This window comes from Protopterus annectens, chromosome 1.part2 (assembly GCF_019279795.1).
Source record: "Protopterus annectens isolate FY-2018-M chromosome 1.part2, PAN1.0, whole genome shotgun sequence".
In the NCBI taxonomy this organism is placed as follows: Eukaryota; Metazoa; Chordata; order Ceratodontiformes; family Protopteridae; genus Protopterus; species Protopterus annectens.
Genome location: NC_056727.1, coordinates 117025964 through 117047036, shown reverse-complemented (window position 1 = coordinate 117047036; position 21073 = coordinate 117025964). Strand labels below are relative to the sequence as shown.

The 21073-nt window shown below is 42.7% G+C and overlaps 1 protein-coding gene across 1 annotated transcript in view; it reads right to left on the bottom strand.

Moving 5' to 3' along the window:
- SPTBN1 (spectrin beta, non-erythrocytic 1) overlaps window positions 1–21073 on the bottom strand; it is a 2377138-nt gene that overhangs the window by 522961 nt on the left and 1833104 nt on the right. Inside the window, exons 27-28 of the mRNA XM_044055150.1 lie at window positions 8106–8350; window positions 2909–3047 (exon numbers count right to left, since the gene is read on the bottom strand). Coding sequence (XP_043911085.1) covers window positions 2909–3047; window positions 8106–8350 — 384 coding nt within the window. The remainder of the gene's footprint in view (window positions 1–2908; window positions 3048–8105; window positions 8351–21073) is intronic.

The window sequence follows — 21073 nt, the reverse complement described above, 5'->3', positions numbered from 1 at the left end:
CTTTTCCTGAGCTGCCCCGGAGTGAATGAGTTAAAGGAAGAGTCATCGGCAGTTTTGGACCCGTGCAGTCTCTCTCTGTCTTTATCCTTATGTTTTTTTCGGAAGATTGGTAGTTGGATGGCTTACCGAAGCCATTTCGGAATACGGAGATCGAAAATATTTAGCTACAATAAGGGCCCAACGGTGTATAGTTCTGGTGTTGAACAAAGCACAAAACCGACAGTGAGGGATGTCGTGGTCTGGGCCTAAACAGGTGACGCAGTAAGAATGGAAATCTTGGTGTGGCATTTGCTTTCCACAGGCGAGACAATTGTTAACTTTTTCTGACATCGGTTAGAGCAAGAAAAAAAGGATCCCCAACAGGGTACTTAGCTTTAGAAGACTTCAACTTCAATTCAGAAAGGAAAACTCAGGTAGTGGCCGACTGGCACTCGTGTGAACTGCTTCTGCTTCAGGCTCCTCAGCAAGAAAGACTGATGTAATGGCGTCGGCTGCCTGATTTTATATCACTGACGACCTGACGTCAGTTCTGGAGCGACAGCAACTGACGCAGAAATACTAAGACTCTGGTATTCAGGCCGACTGAAGGCTACCCCTGGCAGGATAACCTAGGTGTGATGACTGCAACAGTGAAACACGAAGATCAAGACAGTTTCCGTAACGGGATACTTATTTGACACCTCCAGAAGTCAGGCTGACAAAAATGCTAGCACAATATGCAATTTCAAATCACACTGCAAGAAGAACAACACTGAAGATATCATGGGTGGACATCCTTATACCGCTGACATGCTGTTGATTGGATAAGCAGGCATTCTACACAGTCAGGAGGAGAAAAGGTGGAAGGCTCTGGAAGTCAGGTAAGGCTGGTTCTTCTGCAGCAGAAGTCCCAAGAAGCTGCCACTACTGCAACAGTGGACAATATGATGAACATCAGAAGATAGACAATTACTGAATATGCTTTAATGTTCCATTAAGAAAAAGAAACATGGATGGAACCCATACAGTTCCGAGGTTCCAAAGGATTATAGTTAAACAGTCTACTTTGGGCTTTAATACAGACAAATTCCACAAACCCTAGGACACTGACAATCTGAAGAGGTAACCAAAAGAATGGTTCTCTGGAGGAAACAGGAGACATCTCAGGACCATGATTATCTTAATACCTCTATAAAGACAAGGATTTTAATAAAAAAAGTCCAACATGCAGGAGAAAAATCTCAAACTAGTAGCCTCTGCACATTTTTCTCCTGAAACATCTCTGAACTGTTAACCAAGTCCTCCCTCACAAACATAAAATCTCTGGAGCTGCATTTTTTTGCGCAGTGAGGTGTGTCAGCTGAAATACTCTGAGAATCTGCCAATGCAGAATGATACAGACATAATGCTCCCAACATCAGGGTATGCCAAGAAAAATGTCATCACAAAGCACAGACAGCAATGCAAAGCAAAACATCTATGACAACCAAACGGATGGTTAGAAAATTTGCTGATATCAATGAGTGGCAAGTAATCAAATGAGGAAAATGTCTTTAATGGGCCCCCTACCACCTTAAGAGCTGTGATAAAGACCTGCAACTCTTTACTGCAGAGGGATGAGAAGGGATCAAGAACAGGCAACTATTCTACAAAACACTAACAAAATGTTGACAGTAACACTGTACAATGCCTCAAAGGAGCCATAACTGTTTGTCTGTGTTCATGAAGGCAGACTTGCTTCTGGATCACCTCCATGGATAATCCTTAGTAGAAAACTAACCATGTTTGTGCTCCCTTCCTGAGCATAGGGAAAAGACTAATGGTTCTTGGCCTTTTTTATATCTATCTTTGAAGGAACCCCTCAAAGCTATCAATATAACATGCCAGAGTAGTCTCGATGAAGTTTTAATAGAAAGGACAAGACTCTGGCTGATGGTCTGGACATAAACAATGCAGGCAAAAGGGACACCTGTCATGACTAGCTATTTTCTAACATGCTAATTGACCAAAGGGAAAACTTTTATCACCTTGAATGCTTTTGGAAATTAATACAAATGCATTGAACAAATTATGCTCTACTGATTATGAAGAAAAGAAAACAGATGATATGGGGATTAGTCTTACATGGATATCTCAGGCTGAACATCTTGTGAAGTCTGCTGAGAAGGCACCACCTAAATTAAAGGGTGCCTGAATACAAAAATAAAAAAAAAAAAAATCTAAAAGTCCAAATACGCACATGTAACCAACAAAATATTCTGCACAACACTGAGAACAAATTCCATTTAAAAAGAGTATAAAGTTCACCAAGGTTCCATATTGCACTAAAAACAGTTATACTCGAAAATAAGTCGGGTTCTTTAAGGACATATACTACTAATACAGACTGTTTACCTGGTCATCTTTCAGAAAAGATGTTACTCACTGATCATACAATCTGTACCATCTGTAAACTGTAACCTGATACACAGCTGATATATGAGTTAAAATGAATGTTTGTGCAGACTTGGCTGAATACACTAAGAATGGTAACAAATGCAGAGGCAAATATCTGGTATGAACATGAGTAGAGGGCTATACCAGTTGCCTAAAGGTGATGTCTACTTCCCTAATGTGGATGCAGGTGAAAAATTTAAATTAGAACAACACAGTTTATTAAATCCACACTATCAAAAAGCTTTCACTCCTGAATTAAACAGAATATGTTGGTAATCAAGTTGATGAGCAAGTCTCAGATATAAAATACTCTACAGCCCACGCACACTGGCAGACCAATATGAATGAGACCTAACAACAGCTAATCTACTACCTGAACCTGCTACTGCTAATAAATGGCATCAAATACTACATGATGCAAACATTTTCTGCTACCATATCAGTTCATATTTCAACTATAATACAACTGTTATATGCTTACTGTGTGTCCTACCTCTTCTGAAGCGTAGTGTTTTCTTGCTAGCAAAGATTTGCCAAGCTCGATGCATGTAGTAAAGCTGTCATTACGGGCATCAATCTCTGCTTTGATACCCTGGTGATTGTTCATTAGCAGTTCAACAGATGAAACATCTCTACAATGGTAGAAAAAAAAAAAAAAACAGAAATTAGCAACCAGTTCATGAGATTACTCAGTATAACATAGCAATGAACCATTTTTGGTCAAACAGGACAATATGTACACATTTAGACAGTATGCAATACGGTATAGCTACAGAATATATTCAAACTTAATTATTCAAAGAGATTATATTAATGACCAGCTACTGACTCTAAGGATGTGACTAAGAAGCCATTTACAAAACATTTTTAACTAAAAGGTGTGCTTACAAGTTAAGTTGCAGTATATCAGAATCATCTGCATGTCAATGCAAACATATTAATTTTATTTGTGAATAGGAGTACTCCTGGTAATATTCATCCATGAACACCTCAGCTGAAAAGAAGGCACATTTTTCTTTAAACTGCCTACATCCAGGTATCTCTTGCACACATTGCCAGAGATCTAATCATCTGACTGCAGGGATATGGGTACAAAAATGGTCTACAGTCATGAAACCCTTGAATAAGCCTGCAAATAATGCAATAATACAGTTTCCACAGTTACGATGTTTTATGAAAAATCAGTGACATTTAGCAATGTTTTCCAACTTTGTGTCTATTTTTGCTAAATGACTAAGCAGTGGAAAATGGGTCGGAAGCTACATGCTTAAGAGCTTTCCTGCTCTTGTGTAAAGGGATATTTGTGGCCTGTGTCCATAACTAGGAAAGTGCAGTTGTGAGGGGGTACTTACTATAACTGTAGATGTTCAAATAATAGGATCACTGCTGCAAAACATTCAGGATGAATGGGAAATAGGCCAAGGAAGACATCTGTCTTCTGGTTAGATTTTGACAGCAGTACAGACATCCTCTAACCAGCTGCCAGGTTATCTTGGCTGATGAAGGATGTCATCCAGAAACTCAACTGTAAAGGGAAGAGAAAACCCTTGAAGGTAGATAGCCACTGATGAGAGTGTCTGAACCTTGCACTCTGATTTGAAGGAAGGAAGGTAACCCCACAACATGATATTGCAGAGAACCCGAGGACCTGGTATGGGTCAGAGCTGCTTGACCAGACATCAAAAATATTATCCAGGAGAGCTGAAAATTATTTTAGGAGACAAAAAAAAATGGTCAGTTTTGTGCTTGTTAACTGACCTAGGTTTACCCACAAAAGAGCCAAGAAACATCAAGGAGTGATTAGAAGGCAATGAAAAAAAGGAAATGCTCCTAAAACTTCTTGGTGCACTTGGGACATAAGCCTGTGAAGACCAAGTACTAAGGCCTTTTGAGCAATTTAGAGTGCATCAAATGCCCTAGCAGCCATAAGACTTGTATGACCACCTTCCACAGTGACTGGAACTCCTACAATGTTGTATGTAAAACAAAATTATTTTCTCATCTCAGTTTCTAAGGTGAAAATATATTAGATCCCTTCATGAGAATCTATGAATCATACTTCTCAACTGTTCAGATTTTCACAGAATGTCCCGATTTTTGCCTCATATTTTTGGTACATTTTTCATAAAATTGTGGTTTTCTGGCAAATCATTACAGACTGAAGTAAAAAAATAATGACAATTTGAGTTTTAGACTTCATACCCTTCAGACAATTCATGCTAATACAAAGCCTATTATTCTATCAACTTCCTAAGTTTGTAAGAGCAATATTTAAAAAACGTCCCTATTTTTTGGGGCTTTGTCCCACTCCCCATTTTAACGGCTTTGTCCAGATTTTTTGCTCTAAGAGGTTGAGAGGTATGCTATGAATGTATGTATACGATAAGAAATGGCTTTAATACAACATTCTTTTCAAACATACTCTTGCAGGTACAAACTTCAGCAAACTTTTTTTTCAAGGTGTAGACATCATAGATCAAATCCCTCTTATTGAAAACTATGCATTTCAGCTGGAGAAGAAAGAACTGGAGTGGCAGGTCATACCTAACAGTGTCACAAACTAACTCTTAATAAATATACTTCAATGGTTTACTTAAACTCAGAACACTGCCAGCACTGGTGGCATAGAGGGATGAAGTCCAGACTACAGCTCAGTAGAGTTCAGATGGCAGCTGGGGACCTTGAATGTGATGACAGGGGAGGATGGTAGTGTACATCTTAGGGGAAGGATCAGGGACACAGACCACCACAATCCCTATTTGGAAGGATGATGCTGTGAAGAGCATTCTAGAGCAAGCTTTCGGCTAACCAAATCACCACTTGGTGGAAGCCTTCAATAGCTAGTGTACAGGAGCCTGCACTTACAAGGGCAAAAGTACAGTGGGTCTCTACTGTGATGAAGGCAGTTTATCCTCCAACCCAGGGGGTGGGGTTAGGGCTGTAGCAAAAGCACCCTGTACGCCAGCAAAGGCACACACATAAAATATGGAGAAAGCTTCCAGATGAAACCTAGGCAGCTGACACTTTTGTTTGGAGGATGAACATTCCTGCTCCAGCAGCCCTATCTCCCAAATACCGCATACTATAGCTCTTCGATTGTTCAAATGCATTGACAGTACTCCCCTAACCACTTCATGCTGAAGGAAGGAGTGGTCTTGCACAATGGGAAACAGATGGCTGATTCTGGGGAAGGTGAGGAATTCCCTTCCTAGGGTCTGGCACCTTAAGTTCCCTCAAGTATTTCCTCTTCTGACAAACCTCAGCTTTACAGACTTGTGTCTTCAAAGAGTAACAAAGCTCATGCATGGGCTGCATTTTCTGTCAAAGCTGTTTGAGCATAGGCAGCCATTTTAATTTCTTAGCCAAGAACATAGGGTGAAAGGTATTAGGACAGCTTCCTGCTGCAGTTCTGAAGGGAACATGGAGCCTGGTGCTGCAAGAGTACCTTCACATGGTTATCCCATGCCCACCTGGCCTGATTTTACAGTCTACGAAATCTTAAAAAGATCTTACTTTTGTTGTGCTGGCTGCAGATAATTTCTTAAAAATAAACAGAAATCTGGAGTTGGTGGGACCTCTTCTTTTGAGCTGAAGAGAGGCACACCATCTCCCAAAGGAGTCTAAGTATATGCAGCCGCATGACCCTACACAAGTAGATACAAGAACGTCAAATAACACATCTTCATTCCGTAATCCAGCTTCCTGGACTCTGGTGGGAGATATACCACTAAAGAGTTTTGTGGATTTTTCAGTCTCTCCTGTGTTACCTGTATGTAATGGCTGCTGTATCAAACTGCAATATTCACTGAAGTACAAGCACGTTTTACAAGACAACTTTTGACAAACACCAAGTCTGTTTCAATGACTACATTAAACTGGCAACTTCAATGGCAAAAAAAAAAACATGCTTTGTGTTGCACGGAAATCTGTACTGACTAAGCAATCTAAGCAATCTTTTTTTGTGTTGGTTCCCTGCTGAAATCCATGGATCATTGTAAGTTTTCCATGAACATATCACTCTTTCATCTAGATTCTGACTGATATCCACAGCATCTCCCATCGTTGGGAAGTTCTCCTCAATCAAAGAAAAAATGTAAACAACCTTGGCTTAGGCACCTGACTTGAGTGAGTCAAATGAACTACTCAGAAGCCCATATGATGCTACTAATAAAACCCTTACACTAGTGGTTCAGTCTACAGTTCTGTCACTGTGTTGGCACCATCTACTTGTATTGAGTCACAGCCATAACATTAGAGAAGTCCAAATCCTCCACAGCAGGGAGGGTAAGGGGAAACCCAACAACTATGGAAACTCCATCAAAATAGAGAGACTCAAAAGAAAAAATTTAGAAATAGATCTCTCTAAGAAAATGTGGATAAAAGTGGACTTTTTCTGGAAGACTCCAAAAGGGAAAACTCCTCTCCTTCTATTCTTGTCTGTTTGAATTCAGTCTTGCCACAAAACACTAAAAAGCACACAACAGATTGGGAGAGACGTCTAAGCTAATTTGATCCTACAGAGTGTCTCTACATTACCTTTAACAATGACATCAACATTTAACTACTTTGCCACTGGGGATGCCTAATGAGATTTAAACTGTGACAAAAACAAAATAGATTTTCACGGGTCCCCAGCTACTAAGAGGAATGCAGGAGGAGATCATGAAATCTATCAACAGAAACTGGAAGAGGGACCACAGACACTGTGGCTGTTGCCTAGCTCACTGATAAAAAGTCACTTGTGAGTATGGAAGAGGGAGCAAGGAGGAAGCTGCCATCCTGATTCACGAATGGTGGCATTTTCCCACACCTACCGCCAACTGATGAGGATACTGCTCAAAGATTATGATGAGCATTGCTGACTTTCTGTTTAGGTTTTTAACGACATTTCTTACAACCTTCTGATTCCTAACAAAGATGGTCCCATTGCATTCAGTGCAAGCAGCAAACACTGCTAGGACATCCAGCTAAGCTATCTTCTGCTCAAAGGTACATAATGGAAAAAGTAGTTTAGAAGTCTCTCCTGAAGATTAATCTAAGCCAGAGAAAGATGTGTACATACAAACAATTACAAATGCATTATACAGAAGATAAAAACATAAAGCAAGAGCTTTTTTGTTTAATGCAAGCTGACATTAGGAAAGAACAATGGAAATGGTGTCTCATTCCTCCCTTGCAGTCTTCCACCATCAACATAAGTGTAAGTGTGTGTGTGTGTGTGTGTGTGTGTGTGTGTGTGTGTGTGTGTGTGCCTGCTCTCACACTTGTGTGTGAGGTAGGGGTTGAGGCCTATAGGAGCCACTCCGAAAAATCACTAGAGGAGTACCATCAGCTGGGTGGATGTTCCAAAAGAATGCAAGGATATACTGTCTGAAATTATTTTGAAGATCAAATCTTCAAGGAAAAACATCAAAACACAGATGGTCCTAATAATCCCAACTATAAAATTACAGAATCTGCACAACTATGGTCCTAATAATCCCCAAATATAAAATTACAGAATCTGCACAACTATAAAAATTACAAATTCTAATCTACATTTCTGGTACTTACAGGTGTAAGTTTTTCTAAGTTAAGTACTCAGTGATTAAATTAAACTACCAGTTCTAGAAAGGTACACAATATTCCATGTACAGTCCTTATTAAAGAAAAGTAAAAGGCACATGTACCATTTACTGGTTAATTTTTACCTTGGCTTCTCCTGAGCTTCTATTTGACGTATTACATCTTCCATCCAAAGCATCAAGTCTCGCACCATACTGAAGAACCGGAACTTGTCTCCTGTGTCAAGTAACTGGACTCTACGACCTTCACAAGCATCTAGTAATGTTTTCCAGGCTTCCAGAACCTCATTCTCTCTTTTCTGGATATCATCAGCTTTGTCGCCAGCATAGGCAGCTTGGAGGCGTGCAGCATCTTCCTGCAGCTGTCTCACCTGATCAGGTTATGAATAGTTAAGTTATTACTTTTACTAGCATAAATACATCGGTACAACAATTATCACATTCAACTACTTCACTACACAGCAATAGCAGAGTTTTAGATTTATGCATGTAGTTATATAACTCAAAAACAGTGCTATCAGACAAGTCACCCTACGGCTCACTACAGAAGCAAGAACTACATTTAATCCACACACTAAACCAGGCATCTTTCCTAATAGCTCTGCTTCACATCAATTATACCTGCTATGTTCAAAGCAACTGAAAAACAATTCACAGATATGCAATGGGTGAGACTATCCGGATCATTACTAGTAATGTTCAAAACAACCTAACTGCATCATTGATCTTGTTCAAATACACTTTCTAAGCATTTCTCAGTGACATTGCAGGGGAAAGTGTTGACATGTTTCTGTACATGACAATAAACACATATAAAGTGACAAATTTACTTTATCTTTAAAAAAGATAGTAAACAAAGGTATTCAGAGTGAAACTCAATACTTACAGTCTTGGTTACACATGGGTTGAGCAATCATGCATGTAGGAGAGTATATCACGCTAAAATACACAGAATGATTGCAGTGCTTCACAAATTTATTTGCAAAAAAAGAAGTTATGTGCTTACCATAACGTTCCACATGTGTTGTCCATCACCTTCATTCTTACTAGGATGGGTTTGGATCTGACCCTCTGATCCAACTCTGCATTTATATACAAGCTCAAGGTCTTCCACTAGCTTGTGGCTAAACCTTATCCCAGCATGCACCAGGAAAGCTCCCAAGATCTTGTTTGCAGCAATAACAACAGTAAGAAAAAATAAGGACAGTTTAATAATTCAGAAAGCAATAAAGAATTCCAGAGAATAATGATATCCAATTGTAAATTGGTCTTCCAGGAGTAAAAATGCCCGGGGAAATCGAGGGTGGGATGTAAGAATGTAGGCAAAGATGGACAATACACATGGAACGTCATGGTGAGCACATAACTTCTTCATGTGTTGTTGTCCTACCTCACCTTCATTCTTACCAGGATGGGACAGCATCCCTAGCACCATCTTTCTTATGTGGCTCAAGGGAGAATATTCTTCAAAATAGTGAAACCAAAGGAGGTCCTGTTCCTGGAGGCCAAGTCGACTTTGTAATGAGTGATAAAGGTATGTAGTCTTACCCATGTTACCACAGCACAAATGGTATCAATTGGAAGTCTAGCCAAAAAGAGGAAGAAGGTTGCAATGGCTCTTGTAGAGTGGGCTTTAACTCTATTTGGGAGATCTCTGTTTTGAGATTTATAGATGAAGGTTATGCAATTTGAAAGCCATTTTACCTTTCTTTGAATCTGAAAAAGATATAAATAGCTGGTCAGATTTTCTGAAGTTCTTTGTCCTGTGTAAGTAGAAACATAATTGTCTATGGATATTCCACTCGATGCAATATGCATTCTGCCTTATTCTCGTAATTTGGGTAAAACACTGGCAGCTCTACAGACTGGTTCAAAATTGACTCTGAACATACTTTTGGCAAAAAGGAGGGGTTTGTTCATAAGGAAGCCCTGTCTGTGTGGAAAAGCAAGTAAGGGGACTTTATTGACAATGCTTGCAGCTCTGACACTCTCCAAGCAAAAGTAATAGCTATCAAAAGAATAGTTTTCCATGTAAAAAACTTGAGTTTGCAAGATGATACTGGCTCAAAAGGGAACAAATTAAATGAGATAGGATGAAATTTAAGACCCATGGTGCTGGGGGGGGGGGGTCTCTGACAGGTGGTCGTAGTAATAAAGTGCCTTTGAGAAATGTCTTGCATAGCCTATGAGACATAATCCTGAGGCCAGATTCACCAATATGAAAACTAGAAAGCACTGCTAGTTGAACTCTACTAGTAGCTGCAGCTGCACCTTCATAAAATAATTTTGCCAGGCATTCTAGAATGGAGTTGACTGAAGCAGTAAAGGGATCAATGTGATTACGAGAAGCCCATATAGAGAATCTTTTACATTTACCTCTATACATCTTTTTTGTTGAAGCCTTATGGAAAGAAATTAGAATGTATTTCACTGATGAAAAAAGGTTCTGAAACCCAGCTATGGTTGGAGTCGGAGCAGCCAAGCTGTCAATTTGAGGGTCTGGAGGGAGGGATGGAGCATTCCTGATGCATGAGTCAGAAGGTCTGGAACTGGGTCCAGAATCCAAGGCTCCTCCCGAAGATAAGGAGAACCAGATTTGACAAGGCCAGTATGGGGCGATGAGCATCAAGTCCCTTCCCAAGCAACTGGCTTTCTGAAGAACTTTGGGTATTAGTGGAAAGGGAGGAAAGGCACAGAGGAGACCCGGGGACCAATCGTGAACAACTGCATCCCTTGGTAATCCCCCCCGCCCCCGGGGGGGGGGGGGGGTAAGGGCAAAGCAGTTGCTGCATTTGGCATTCATGGATGTTGCAAAAAGGTCACAAGGCTGGACCCATATGCGGATTTCCACTACCTCCTGTTTTAGGAACCACTCGTGAGGCAACAGAATCATTTTGCTATAATGCTGGATTTCCTCAGGATGTGCACTGCTATCAGAAAATGTTGGGAAGAAGTTACCCACTGCCATACTGTCAGGGTCTGTTGACACAGGGGGTAAGAGCTGGTTCCTCCTTGTTTGTTTATGTACCATACAACTGACATCTTGTTGGTCTGTATTTCTATAGTTTCCAGCGGAAGAGAGTCCTGGAATGCTTGCAATGCTAGAAGCACTGCTCTCATCTCTAAGACATTGATGTGCAAATGGACCTCGTGATCCTGCTAGGTGCCTTGGATTGGCTTTCCCAGATAATGCCCACCCACCCAATCTGAGAAGCGTCCGTGGTCACTGTGGCCAGTGGTTGGGGAAGTACAAATTGTCGGCCTAGCATCACATGGGTGGAGTAAAGCCACCAGCGAATGTATTTTTTTGCAAGTTTCTGTTATTATTTTGTGGGACATCGGCAATTCCTGCATCGACCACTGAGTGGTCAGTAACCACTGTAGAATTCTCATTTTTAGACATGCTAAAGCGATCAGAGTTATTGCTGCTGCCATGGTCCGCAAAACTTTTAGTACTATTCTTTCTTGCGCTTTATTCACTGAAACAGGATTTAATACCTGACATCGTAGGACTTGAACTCTTTCTTGAGGAAGTCTGGACATCATGTTTTTTTTAATCTAATTCTGCTCCTATAAATATGACATGCTGAGAAGGCCACAAGGCAGATTTCTCGTAGTTTATTGTAATTCCTAGTTGAGAGCAGAAGTGCAAGGTGGTGTCTCTTGCTTTTAGTAGTAGATGCTTGGTGGTGGTGGTTAGGAGCTAGTCATCTAAGTATGGAAATACCCAGAATCCTAGGAGCCTCAGGTAAGCCATGACTATTGCCATATAAGGACCACTGAACTGCTAATGTCCATTGCAGAATTCTCATGTGTAGTCTTGCTGTAGGTAACAGGGTAATTGTGGCAGCCATAGACCTCAATGCTCTGAGTACTAATTTTGCTGGTGGATTCGGTACTGACAGAATGCGTCTGACATGTACTCTTAGTGTAGAAATTCTGTCTGGAGGGAGGAAGGCCACGGTTTTGGATGTGTCCAGACATGGTCCTATGAAGTCTATTACTTGGAGAGGGTCCAATTGCGATTTTTGTGTGTTGATGGTTATGCCTATGGTAGGGGCTAGGTTTAACAAATAATCTCTGACTTGGGTGAGTAGATGCCTGGCTGGAGCAGTGGAGAGTCAATCATCCAGGTAAGGAAACTTGGAATCTCTGCAGTCTGAAGTGACCTGCAACTACTGCCATGCATTTGGTGAGCACCCTAGGGCTGTGGCGAGATCAAAAAGGAGGACTCTGAATTGGTAGTGATTGGCTCCCAGCCTGAAGCATAGATACCATCTGAAGTGTCTGTTCATTTTGATATGATAGTACATGTCCTTCAGGTCTATCGAGCACATCCAGAAGTCTAATAGCAGTAGAGATAAAATGGACTGGACCATGACCATCCTGAATTTTGAGATGTTCACCGACTTGTTCAGGGATGTCAGGTGCAACATTAGCCTCAGATCCTCTGTCCTTTTTGGTACTAAAAAGGATCTTGAGTAAATCCCTGATCTGATCTGGGAGGACCTTTTTGTCTAGTAGCTTTACAATCTCCAAAGCTTTGCAATCTCTGATTAGGTGGAACATCAGGGAGGGATCTGTTTGGTTTGGGATGTTTTAAAAAGGGAATGGAATACCCTCTGGATATGACCCTTTGCAAACACAGATCATGTGATGGCTATCCAGGCTTCTGGGTGCAAGGATAAGCTCCCCCGACTGCCTCCACAGAGGGACAGTCATGCAACCTTTCAGGAGTGTTGAAATGGTCTTTCAAAGAACTAATCTAGAGACCCTTGATTTTGCCAACCTCCTCTGCCGTGTGGGCGGTGTCTACCATTATTACTGTTTCACCATCTGCCTCTGGGGGAAAATTCTCCCATGGATTCCTGAAAAGGACCTTGAGTCTTTTTGAACCACAATTTTTTTACCACCACCCTGATTCCTGGAGAAGGATCTTTGTGAGGTAGAAAACCTGATTTCAATGGCAGACAGGGTCTTTCCATCTTTCTCGCTATGGAAGAGTCTCTCTCTGACAGTGGGCCCAAACAATGACGATTCCATCAAAAGGTGCACTGACAAATGACACCCTGAAATGTTCCGCAAAGTCACACAGCTGCATCCAGGCATGATGTCTAATGCTAATGGCAATACCTGAACAAGCAGCCCTTGAGGTGCCCTCTGCAGTGTGAGAAATTAACCTCCTGGACATGCTGGAAATTGATTGTAGAGTGTCCATTCTGGAGGAAAAGACCTTCCATTCCTCATCAGACATGGACTCTGGGTTAGAGCTAGAGAGTTATGTGATTAAATCCCTCTGTAGACTAGTAAAATAAGAAAGATAATTTAGCGCTTGTACAGTGAAAGTGGCCAAAGCGTAAACTCTCTTGCCAAATCTTTCCACGGTCCTAGACTCCCTGTTAGGGGGATGGACAGTGGAGCTTTCCTGAGCCAGCTCATTTTTGGTGGTTGCTGCAATACCCATGGCATCTACAGGGATCCCTTTGGTCCAATGTGGTCAGTCTGTTGGGGCAATATAAAGAATCCTATCTACGTGTTTGGGGACAGGTTCTACAGTGTTTGGCTCCTTTCAAGCCCTGCTTGATACTAGGTTGACAAGTGCATAAGCCGGGGGGGGGGGGAGATACACTCAAGATGTAGATGGGCCAGACCCAAAAGCCTCCAAGAACATGGTTTCCTCAGGGGTAGGGTTTGGGGTAGACAAACCAACTTTTTGGCGCAGGATTTATAAGACGTCCCCAAAGAAGACTTCCTCAGGTGGAGATCCTGGGGACCCTTGCCCTTCCTCGAAATCAGCATCTTCCATGATGGATTCTTGTGGAGAATCCAGGTGACTGTTCTTGCACGTTCTCTTCTGGGGTACCTCGTCGGGGTATGCTCCGGGCAGTTATTGGAAGAGATCTGGGGTTCCAAGAGTGGAATGGCTTGGAGACTTTTCCTGGGCTGACTTGTCCCAGAGGTGGCAGACGTGGGGTCTCAGAAACAGTATCCAAGGAGGTAAAGGGTGGGTCCAAAAATATTGGAGCCGAGGATCTCCTTGGTAAGGAGAGAACCCTCTCCGCCACCTTGAAGGCAGATGGGCCCAGAGACAATGAAGACATTCTCCCAGAGCCAAAGCTGTCTGGGCAGAACACACCCAAGTCTCACTGGCCCTCTGCTCTGAAGGGGGAGTTGGGGCAGAGCTGTTGAATGCCTAGGCTCCAAGGGAAGCAATGGCTCAGAAATCTTTGGAGCTAAAGTCAGCAGCACAGAACTGACATTGACGCTTTGGATCCGAGAGCTACTCTACTCTGAAGCTGTCAGAGTTGAGAGAGTCAGGGAAGCTATCAAAGATGGAGAGATAATCATTACCGGCTCCAACACTTCGACTCTCGTGCCTTCAGACCAGAGGATTCCGAAGCAGGAGATTAGATCGGAAAAAGAGTAACAGGCCTGAAAGGGGAAAGTTGAATCACACACCAGTGGGGTACGGAGCAAGTAAAACTCCCATTTGAGTCTGTGTCTGAAGAAACTGTCTCGTACATCTATCCATCTCAGATCTGGAAAGGCTATGGGAAAGCCTGGCAGAAGATGTGGAAGGTGGTCTAGAGGATCTTTTAGGCAATCTGTCCCAAAAGGGAGATCCCAAGGTAGCAGGAGTTGGTCCTGAGGAAGGAAGAGGAGCTCGGGTCTGAGGAAATGAGTCAGCAGATTTACTCGGATCTGAGGATGTCAGATCTGATGCTTTGTAATCTTTTTGGGAGGCTCGCTGGATGTCGAGGCAGACTTGTCCAGGGAATGTTTCCTGTGTTCTAGGACGTCTTTATGCTTTTTGATGGGGGTTTGAGCCCCTGAAGTAGAAGAACCTGCAGCTGGCACAGAGGAAGGAATCAGGCCATCTAAAATAAGCTTGTTTCTGTGGTCAGCCAATGCACATGGGTGAAACCCCTCGCAGATGGAACAGGAGGCTTCTAAATGAGAAGGGCCGAGACAACACACACACTCCCTGTGGGAATCAGATAAAGGAATCTTGTGCCCATAGGAAGTTCACTTTTTAAACCCTAATGGTTTATCAGACATCCTACAGTCAGGGCAAGAAAGGAAAGGAAGGAGGTAAAAGAAAAGTCCTGTAAGAACAAACCAATGAACGCTATTTTTTTTTTTCAAATATATGATCAGAAGACAGGGGAAAGAGAAAATAAAGGTAATAGGAAAGAAAAAACGGACCTATCTGATAAAGTTGGACGAGAAAGTCTCAGTGGAGCTCGAGCGAATGGATCACGATGCTTCCTGTCAGAGCGGCAAACGATGGCCGAGGTAATCTGGGGGAATGAGGCATTATGGGTAGGGGAGGAGGTTGAGCTTCAGAGCATAAAGGTTTGGAAAGTGGCAGAGTCTGATCAGAGACCCATAGGTTGAATAACGAATGAAAATGACATCAGATCTACTGTTACACTTGACACATGGGAACAATGCCTTTTGGAAACTACCGATATCCAGAGTGTTCAATAGGAAATCTGTTGAACTAGTACACATGGACAAATAAAGCTGGAAGTGAAAACCCAAATTGAGTTTAGCAGATTTTTAAACATAAAAAGTACAGATTTGTACCTACCATAAATGTAGATGTTCGAGTGTACACCCTGCTGCAGTCATCACACTTGGGTTATCCTGTCGTCAGGCGGTCCCGCAGTCAGCTGGAATTCCAAAATTTTGGTCCAGCGTCGGTTGCTGTCGCTTCTTCCCTGACGTCAGTGCGCCAGGGGTATATATATTGCAACCGACGCCATTTTCTTCAGTTTTTCTTGCCCCAGATGTCAGGTTACCCCAAAAAGGTGGTCAGTAATTAGTACCAAATTGAGTAAATTTTGCACAAACACAAAATCCCTCCAGCTATAAGCAAATACATCAGGAAGGTATTGTAGAGATTTTAGCCAGTTATTTCAGAGGGGATGGAGGGGGGGGGGGTAACCTGGACTGCAGCAGGGTGTACACTCGAACATCTACATTTATGGTAGGTACAAAACTGTACTATGTTCATCGTGTTACCCTGCTGCAGTCATCACACTTGGGTTGAATCCCAAAGCTAAGGATGGGTGGAGGAATCATAGAGGGTTGGAGGAGGCTATCAGGCCCTGCAGAACTGCAGTGGCGAAGTCTGCCCTAGTCTTAGAGTAAAGTGGTAAGTGATAGTGTTTGGTAAAGGTGTGTACTGAACTCCAAGTTGCAGCTTCCAAAATCTCCTTAGTTGGAACCCCCCTGAGTAAAGCTATAGATATAGCTATTGCCATGGTAGAGTGGAGCCTAATGGTAGCAGGAACTGGTTTGCCATGATGGGTATAGCAGAAACGTATGCAATGTCCTATCCATTTGGAAATGGTTTGTTTTGAAATAGCCTTCCCTTGTGAAGCTGTAGCATAGGATACAAAGAGCTGGTCAGATTTTCTGAAAGCCTTAGTTTTGTCCAAGTAGTAACGAAGTTGCCTGTGAATGTCCAAGGAATGCAGGAGTCTCTCACCTTTGTTCTGTAGATTTGGGAAGAAGGTGGGTAAGTGGATGGTTTGATTTAAAGCCACACTGGAAACCACCTTAGGCATAAAGGAAGAATTAGTTCGTAGAGAAACTCTGTCTTGATGAAAAATGAGGAAAGGTTCCACTGCCATTAGTGCCTGCAGCTCTGAGACTCTTCTAGCTGAAGTTATTGCTAGCAGCAGGGCAGTATTCCATGATAGGAACTGAAGATCTGCAGAAAAAGCTGGTTCAAAGGGAGGTAGCATTAGTTTTACGAGAACAAAATTGAGGTCCCATGTTGGTGTAGGTGCTCTCCTGGGGGGTCTAATGTTTTTTGCCCCTCTGAGGAACTGCCTTAGAAGTGAATGCGAAAATAAGGATGGATCCGTGTTGTAGTGGGCTGAAATAGCTGAAGCATGGATTTTAATGGAGGAGAAGGAAAGTCCTTTGTGGAACATCTCAGTTAAGTAGTGTAGAATGTGAGGCATGTGAGGCTGAAATGTGTCTTGGCCTTTAGCTTGGTTCCAGGCACAAAACCTTTTCCATTTGTCCGAATAAGCCTTCCTGATGCTTGGCCTCCTAGCTTTCAGAATAACATCCATAACTGCTTGGGAAAGAGGAGCTGGCTGGATGCTTAGGTGATTTTCCATGCAGCCAGATTTAAGGTTTTGAGTTGGCTGTGAAGAATCTGATTGTTTTGTTGTGTGAGCAAATGGGTAATCTGTGGTAAGATCCAAGGTGGGCCGTGGGCCATATTTCTCAATAGTGGGTACCAGTGCTAGCGTGGCCAGTCTGGGGCTATGAGAATCAGTCATGGTCTCTCCTTTTTGACTTTCAGAAGCACCATTGTGAGGAGAGGCAATGGAGGGAAGGCATATGCTGTCAGGTTTTTCCAACTGAAAGAGAGTGCGTCTACTTTCCAAGCTTGATGGTGAAGTGTCCTTGTACAAAATTTTGTTATTTGATAGTTTTGAGGACTGGCAAACAGCTCTATGTCTGGAAGGCCCCATTTTCGAGTTATCATTGTAAATACTTGTGGATCTAGTTTCCACTCATGGGGATCCATGATGTTTCTGCTGAGGTCGTCTGCCAATGTGTTCTTCTTTCCTGGCAGGAATTGAGCTTGTAACTGAACTTGGTAAACCAGAGCTGTGTTCCATAAGATCATTGCTTGCCTGCATAGAGGGTAGGAGTGAGTACCCCCTTGTTTGTTTATGTACCACATTACTGTGGTGTTGTCCGTCTTTATTGTAAGTTGTCCTGGATGTAATAGATTTTTGAAGGCTGTCAGAGCTTTCTGTACAGCTAGCATTTCTTTTTGATTGATGTGCAAATTCCTTTGATCTGCAGTCCATTTGCCTTGAACGCACTTTTCCTGCCATGTGTGCCCCCCAGGCGTAGTCTGATGCATCTGTTGTGATAGTTTGCCTGGCTGGGGGCAAGGTGAACGGCTGACCCTTGTTGAGGTGACATGCCTGTGACCACCATAGAAACTCCTGTTGTAGGCAGGGAATGAGAGATATCATTGTGTCCAAGCTGTGGCTGTGTTGAGACCATATGCTTTTTAGGTACCACTGTAATTTCCTCATATGCAGCTTTGCAAATGGTATTAGTAGTATGCAAGATGCCATGAAGCCCAAAGCCTGCAGAATTTTTCTTGCAGTTAATTGGGTCTTTGTTGCCATTGTTTTGAAATATTGAGTCAGCTGTAGTTGCTTGTCTGGCGTCAGATAAGCCTTCTGGGCCATTGTGTTCAAGCTGGCACCCAGGAATGTCATATTTTGTGAGGGTACTAGTTTTGACTTCTTTTCATTTACTGTGTACCCCAGGCAGTTTAGAAGATGTTTTACAAAAGCCAGATGATGTAAGAGAATGTCCTTGCTTTCTGCTTGGAGGAGGCAGTCATCCAGGTATGGGTATATTTGAATTCCTCTTTGTCTGCAGTATGCAATTACTGGTGCCAGGCATTTTGTGAAGACTCTGGGCGCAGTAGATAAGCCAAAGGGCAGTGCAGAGAATTGGTAATGGGTTGAACCTGCAATGAAACGGAGGTATCTTCTGCAACTTTGTCTGATAGGGACATGCAGATATGCCTCCTTGAGGTCCAATGTTACTAGCCATGCCTCCTTGCCCAACATGGGAAGAAGCTGCTGTAGTGTCAGCATCTTGAATTTGGGTACTTGTAAGAATGTGTTTAAAATTGAAAGGTCCAGAATAGGTCTCCAGGCATTGTCCTTTCTGGGCACTAGAAAGAGTCTTGAGTAAAATCCTTGACCTTGCTCTCTTGTAGGTACCAGTTGAATGGCTCTCATGTCCATGAGAGCTGTAATTTGCTTTTGTGCCTCTGCCCATTGATTTTGTGGCAGGTTTGGCATTCCTCTTTTCATTGGCAAGGTGTGGAAATGGAATCTGTATCCTCGTAAAATTATGTCTAGGACCCATTTGTCCTTTGTGACAATGTGCCAGTTGTCTGAAAAAAGTGCGAGTTTTCCTCCCAAGGGGGCTGCCAAGAGAGTGTTGCTTGGCCAGATGAGGTGCAAGTCATTGAGTTTGCCTTCTGGTAGATTGGGACCTGTCTTCTCCTCCCTTCTGTGTTGTAGTGCCCCATTGGCGAGGTTTGTACTGGGCTTGAGGTTGTCCTCTGCCTCTTGGGCATCTGTATTTACCCCTCTGTGGTCTGTCAGTAGTTGGAAAGGACCAATTTTTTGTTGGCCAGTTTCTGCTGAAGCAAGGGGGCTGTACCTGTAGGAAATCTTTGACTGTCTGCATAGATTTTGCCTTATCCTCCATTTTCTTTAAGACTTCTTCTGCTTTAACTCCAAAAAGAACATCCTGCTGTAAGGGAGCATCTAGAAGCTTTGCTTTAACATGTTCAGGCAGAGTTTGTTCCTTTAACCAAGCATGCCTACGTATAACAGACCCAGTGACAGCTGCTCTGCAGGAGGCCTCCAGAGAATCAAACCCACATTGTAAGGTGTGTTTGCCCACCTGTTCAGTTGCATGCAACAGATCCTGAATTTCTTTCAATTCAGACTGTTGAGGGAGAGTGGTGATTTTTTGCTTTAACTGAGAGATTAGAAATTGCTGATACTTAAGCATGTGAAATTGGCAATTTAGTGCCCTCATAGCTAGAGTGGCTGAGGTGTAAACCTTTTTCCCCCACCTGTCTAGCGCTCTGGAATCCCTTTCAGAGGGTACAGGACTTTTAGCCATAGAAACCTTAGCCCCTTTGGGACCCTGGGAGATTGTCTCTGGGTCAGCAACAGGACTTTTGTATAGAAATTTGTGGGAATTAGGCACTCTGTAGTATCTGTCAGGCTTGGCCGGAGCAGGAGGTAGAGAGTCTGGGTTCAAACTGGATTCTAAGTAAACATCATCCACAATGTCTAACACGGGTGGGATGGCAAGTGGTCTGTGCTGGGGGAGTAAAAGAAACTCTCTGAGCCTTTTCTTCGAGTCAGAGTAGTCCTGACCTTCCCAGTGGAAATGTTCCCTCATAGTGTGTAAAGTTTCCCCAAAGGAGTAGTCTTCAGGAGGAGAAGCTGAGGGAATGGAATCCTCAGCATCAGAATCTTCATAAGGGGAGGAGGAATAATCTTGGTCTTCAGAGGAGGCTGAAGAAATGGACACTTGTTCAGAGGATGCATAATCTTCCTCTTGTCTAGGCCTTTTGTCAGGTGGAGGCTGGGAACTCCTGATTAAAGAAATCAAATCTTCAGCCATTTTGAGCATCTGTTTCTTAGGCATTGGGCCTTGAACAGGGGGCTGAAGTGCAGTCCTTTTAGATTTAATAGGAGTCTTCGTCTTAGGAAATGTTTTAATGGTGAGCGTCGTCGGTCTGAAGATGCCTTCAGAAACCGATGGCGTTTCTGCAGCACCATCTTTATCAGCAATGTCGTCGGTAGGGCCTGAACAAAATGGTTGCGTCGGCCTGGTACATTCCGCTAAAAGTTCCATTAGTTCCCTGTGCCTCTGTCCAGCAGAGCCACTGCAGTGATCCCCGGAGTAAACTTTGTTTCCCATCCACTCGTCAAGGTTTCCCTTGAAGAGTGTTAGTGAGAGGCTCTGCCTAATGTAGATTGGAATCCTGTTCCAAAGCATGGGGGAGTCCCTGGGACAGGAATCTATCCCTCCAGCAAGTCCTATTTATTGTTGTGGTGAGGTTTAGATCCCTAGAGCGTGTGGCTCTCAGGGATTTGTTTTTTTTTTAGGTGGAGCATGTCCATCAATTCTGGGTTGGACATAGCCTTGTATGTCAGGCAAAGATCACCTCTGAGTAAGCGGTATGCAACTGAGTACAGCTGGAGTTTCTTCATTCGGGCTGCATAGGGCATCTGTTTGAGGCCAGTAATCCTCTTAATATACTGTTAACTCATGCTCTCATGCTGAATGTCAAACAAAAGTGTGTTGAAACATTATAAATGATCTTCACAACATATATTATGTGGTATGTTAAAATGTATATATGTACTATTAACTGCAAAAATATGTGTAATGGAGAGCTTTTATTCACAAAGGGGGGGGGGTGCTCATTCAGATTTTCTCTGTAAACAAAAGCAAATAGACAAACTCAAAAACATGACAAGGGAAACAGAGCTGGAAAA